General features: G+C 40.0%; 1 protein-coding gene across 50 annotated transcripts in view; it reads right to left on the bottom strand.

Annotated features, from left to right (window-relative positions):
• The window catches only part of camk2g2 (calcium/calmodulin-dependent protein kinase (CaM kinase) II gamma 2), a 60277-nt gene that overhangs the window by 20990 nt on the left and 34486 nt on the right, over positions 1-4801 (bottom strand). For 35 of the 50 annotated variants that reach the window (XM_032541289.1, XM_032541288.1, XM_032541299.1 and 32 more), the window contains exons 8-13: positions 4414-4497; positions 4183-4277; positions 2411-2533; positions 2017-2100; positions 1877-1919; positions 949-1008 (exon numbers count right to left, since the gene is read on the bottom strand). In XM_032541289.1, the coding sequence (XP_032397180.1) occupies positions 949-1008; positions 1877-1919; positions 2017-2100; positions 2411-2533; positions 4183-4277; positions 4414-4497 (489 nt within the window). The remainder of the gene's footprint in view (positions 1-948; positions 1009-1876; positions 1920-2016; positions 2101-2410; positions 2534-4182; positions 4278-4413; positions 4498-4801) is intronic. The other 15 variants (XM_032541295.1, XM_032541341.1, XM_032541326.1 and 12 more) reach the window with 1 other exon arrangement.

Below are 4801 nucleotides of genomic sequence, written 5' to 3'. Positions count from 1 at the left end.
ACACACACACACACACACACACACACACACACACACACAGTACATACATAGTTTTGACCTCTTTGAATTGTCAGTTTCATGAAGTGACAAAAGTATCAGACCCAGCCCCCATAAATACGCTGAAAATGTTAGAGTGGAGGTGGTTTCAGATGCTGCTTGATTATTCTAAAAACACTTTGTAGAAGCATACTGACACATTTAGGTTTTTTGTGGTTTTGTCTGTTCACACAAGTACAACGGAGCAGGCGGAAGAGAGAAGACAAAAAAATATCTAATAAAGGAATGCATTCTGTTTATACAACCATGCAGGTTGTCATACTGTAGTGTACTGGGCGCTCATACACATGCTCGGCTGGCTGTTAGCGCCAGAGCCATGCGGCGGGAAGGTTGCAGTGAGCACAGGCAGGCATAAAGTATTGTGGACAAAAAACAATTCAGAGGAAGTAAAACTGGAAGGGGTACTGAGGTTGAAGGCTGATGTGTCTATCTACAAAAGGTTACAATGTGTGTGCTGCTGAGGAAAAGATACGCAGCCTGCACAAGTTGCATTAATGCAAAGATGTGTAAACAGAGTTTTGCTAGGTGGCAGTTGCGGTAGTTGGAGGGATGTCACAAGGTCATGCTGGGTGTCAGTTAAATGGCCGTTGTGTTCGACACAGGAAATTAAATAGCCAGTCCTGGAGAGGAGCTCTGTTCATTAGAGCATCAAGACACGCAGCAGTATTGAAAGGTCAAGAGCTGAGCTTTGTTTGTGGTTTCCATTTACTTGTTTGTGTGTCTGTGTATGTGTAAGATGACCCAGTGCAACAACAACCGTTCACAAGTGGTTCATCAGTGTGCAAGCAGCAGGCAGCAGGTGGAGGGGTTCAAGCAGCCCAGGCCTCATGCCAATAGCCTGAGTACAAATTTGGCAGTGCCCGACTCCAACACCCCCTCAAGCAGACGTACCTTCCTGTGCCATTGAGGCCGTGCTGGTGGTAGCGGCAGGGCTGGTATGCTGCCGTCCCACTATTGGACAGAGAGGGATTCAATGTGGAGGCACAGGTAGGACGAGAGCCTCACTAAAGCCTTTTTGTTTTCTGGATTTCTTAGAGTATTAGTAGTATTAGACAAGAATGACAAAACATGGATTTCCTGAAGGTTTTTGGGATCAAGCAGAATTACTGAATACAAGATTTTCTCTGATACCTAACTGATTTTTCTTAGGATGAAGTGAAGCAGCAGATGGAAAATCTTCTTGGCACCAAAATACCTGTGCTGCGGAGTTATTAATCTTATTTCCGTGGACATTCCTTTGATAAACATGCCTGCAGTTAAGCAAATCAGAAGTCTGGCTTGTCTGCTTTCTTTAGATCGATATTGACCTGTAGAAAGTAGTTGGGTACAATCCACAGGAGCTGCTTTACTTACATGAAAGCATATCAACACAAGGCCAAGAGTATCAATGCATTAGCTTGCTAGGCCATCATCTAACCCACAAATTGGTTGTTCAATCAAAAGTGAACAGTGTTTTGGTGATCAAACTGCTAACGAGTAGGGAAATCCAAGCCAAACCCCTGAAGTGCAAAATCAAAACTGCAGACAAAGTTGACAAGCAAACAATAATTTGCGGCTAAGGACAGTTAGAAGAACGCCAGCGATTTGTATCATTTTGCCTCCATTAGGTATCAGATAAGGACAAAGTGATAACCAATAAAGTTCAAACTAAAAACATATCTTTTTTTAAATATTTTTTTATCAGATATAATGACGAAACAGACTTGTTTTTTTTGTCACAAAACTGAAAAGCCTGAAAAGTTTCTTTAAATCCAAGTGCTTCTCAGTACGGCTTTCTTTGAATCTCTTGATGTGTGATTAGTATCACTGACAAGCTCACCTGAAAAGTTCCTGGACACCAGCATCGTTGTGAGGATAGCTCCCTAGAGAGACACAAATTAACATAATAAGGATTTGCGCGCGTGCGGGCCTGTGTGTGTGTTTGTGTGTGTGTGTGTGTGTGTGTGTGTAAACACTCACTTTAAGTTTCCTCCTGGCGTTGAACTTGCGCAGACACTCCACAGTCTCTTGACGGTGCATCATGGAGGCCACAGTGGATCGTTGCTGTATGTATAGGAGAGGAGACAACATTATAAATACAGTAAACCTAACTTTAATGTATGCCATGTCAAAGCTTTTCCCTCCTATATCAAACTCAAATGACAAGGAGTCCTGATAAATTAACACAACATGTTTAAGCAGTCTTTCTTTAATAAATAAACCACTAATAAATAAAAGAACACTTAGAAATGTTGTAATGAGAGGATGTAATGCTTAAAACGGTAGAGAGTGAAACAATGTTGTAATATGGCGTGAACACTACACCACTGTCTTACAAGAGGGATTTCTTTTAAAGATGAGGAGTGTGACTTACGCAGATCCAGGGATGCTTGATGGCCTGGTCGGCTGTGATCCGTTTGGCAGGGTTAATTGTTAACATCTGATTGATTAGATTCTTGGCCTCGGGGGTCACTGTGTCCCACTCTGGAGAAGGAAACTGCAGAAAGAGGGGGATCAGAAAGGAAGAAGTGTTAAGAATGTAGATCACTGGTAAGCTTTCATTGAATGTTTTATCCTGGAACCACAGGTTGGAAACCAGTTGCTGAACACACACACACACACACACACACACACACACACACACACACACACACACACACACACACACACACACACACACACACACACACACACACACACACACACACACACACACACACACACACACACACACACACACACACACACACACACACACACACACACACACACACACACACACACACACTTATCTGGACAATGCATGGACATTGACAAGAAAGCGTGTTGTATATATTCTGTCTGTTTTGTATAAAACATGTTTTACCTAATTTTCTTATGTGTTGGAACATGCACAATATGTGCAATGATATATATATATATAATATATGGATTTGTAAGGATTTATCTTTCTTTGAAAGGTCATTTCAATAGTATGACACAAATAAAAAAGCATTCATTTATTCTATGTTAAAGGAAAAAGCTGAATAATTTTCAAACTGTGGTGGCCAAATCAATGCATTAAGTCTTTTAGGTGTAACAAAAGGAGTTTTCAGTTAATGTCGTTTCTCGCACCCCATTCACCTACCCCCGCTGCCCTCATCCAAGCAGCATAAAGTGCCAGCAAACATGTTTACTATTAAAATCAAACCATGTTTTCAAAAGACCTTTACTTCAAACATTAGATTGTCAGTTGTGTATTACTAACAAAAAGAAAAGAAAAATGAGAATCAAGGCATCTGCATGACAGAGATGATACTCAAGAAGCACATTATTACAAGTCATAAGACAAGTGTGCTTGTAACAGTCACTTTATATCAATGCTGACATTATGCACATTTATTAGATGTGGTTGCTTCCAATTATGGAAATTAATACGGTTATAAATTTCTATCTCTCGGAGAAGTATGACAAGATCTAATAAATAAGCGTATCACTCCCTCATATTGTATCACTTTTCACTACAGTTAGATTAAAATAAATAATTTCTGAATGACTTGAACGAAAGAATAAAGCGTGTTATTTGACAAGACCTGAATTGAACGTATCCAGTAGGGCTCATATCCAGGCTCTGTGTTTGTTTTTCCACATTCCCATAAATTATAATTGAGATTATGTATTAGATTTCAAGGTCAATCAACACAGATGGCGCTCTCTAACAAACTCTGCGGACCGTAACTCTCATCATGGATCCCGTTTGAGAAATACAGACTCAATCAGCCAACCTGGGACGAGCCTGAAAGTCCCACAAAAGAAGGGCATTGATTTAAGCTGCACTAATAAATGTTTTTATATTAATAATGGATTAATTGTCCTGTAAATTCTCAAATAGTGGTCTTCACCTCAGTGGCAGAGGAAAGCCTGCCCTTTTTCTAATTACCCTTGTTCCCCATTTACACTCAAAAACCTTCTCCATAATTACCTGTTGTCTTGAATCAGTATACTGTATATTTCCACAACACTACACTGAATTATTCCATATCATGGCCATGCCATGTTAACAGTTTCCAGGCAAATTAAACCTCTGCGCACAAACAACACACATGAATTTCATAAGTACAAATGTTGAGGAAGGCAACTACAAGAACATGAGAGGTAAGTACTCACGTCATATGCACCGGCCTTGATTTGTTGGTACAGTTTGTGTTGGTCCTCATCCCAGAAGGGAGGGTAGCCCACCAACAAGATGTACAGGATCACACCTGACACACACACAAATACACAAAATCTATATGAACATACTGTATATAAAAAGTGTGTAAAAGGCAGTTTCAGAGGCATAATTGTCCTAATAGATATTTGTGAGAACACAAACAGACAGAAACTAGATTAACTGACCACATGCCCATATGTCCACCGGCTTGCCGTACGGGTCCTTTCTCAGAACCTCTGGGGACAGATATCCTGGAGTTCCTGCAAAACCTGTGGAAACACAAACATACTTTATCTTGATTTCTCTGAAAATGGCTATTGTTATGATAATGATACACATCATTCTTTCTGATCACTGCATGGTTTGAGCTCCACATCTTCCTCTTGTCCAGTTTCGTTTTTAATGTTTAACTACATAAAACAGTTCAGTGCCATCCTCTATCTAGTGCTGTTTTGTAAGACTAATATTTACAATAATACCTTAATGTAACTTAACTATAAACACCACCTAGTTGTTTAAAATGCAACAATTTTACAAGATTGTCTTCAACACACACACACACACACACACACA

The sequence above is a fragment of the Etheostoma spectabile genome, chromosome 17 (genome assembly GCF_008692095.1).
Source record: "Etheostoma spectabile isolate EspeVRDwgs_2016 chromosome 17, UIUC_Espe_1.0, whole genome shotgun sequence".
NCBI lineage: Eukaryota > Metazoa > Chordata > Actinopteri > Perciformes > Percidae > Etheostoma > Etheostoma spectabile.
This window is presented reverse-complemented; position numbering and strand designations above follow the sequence as displayed.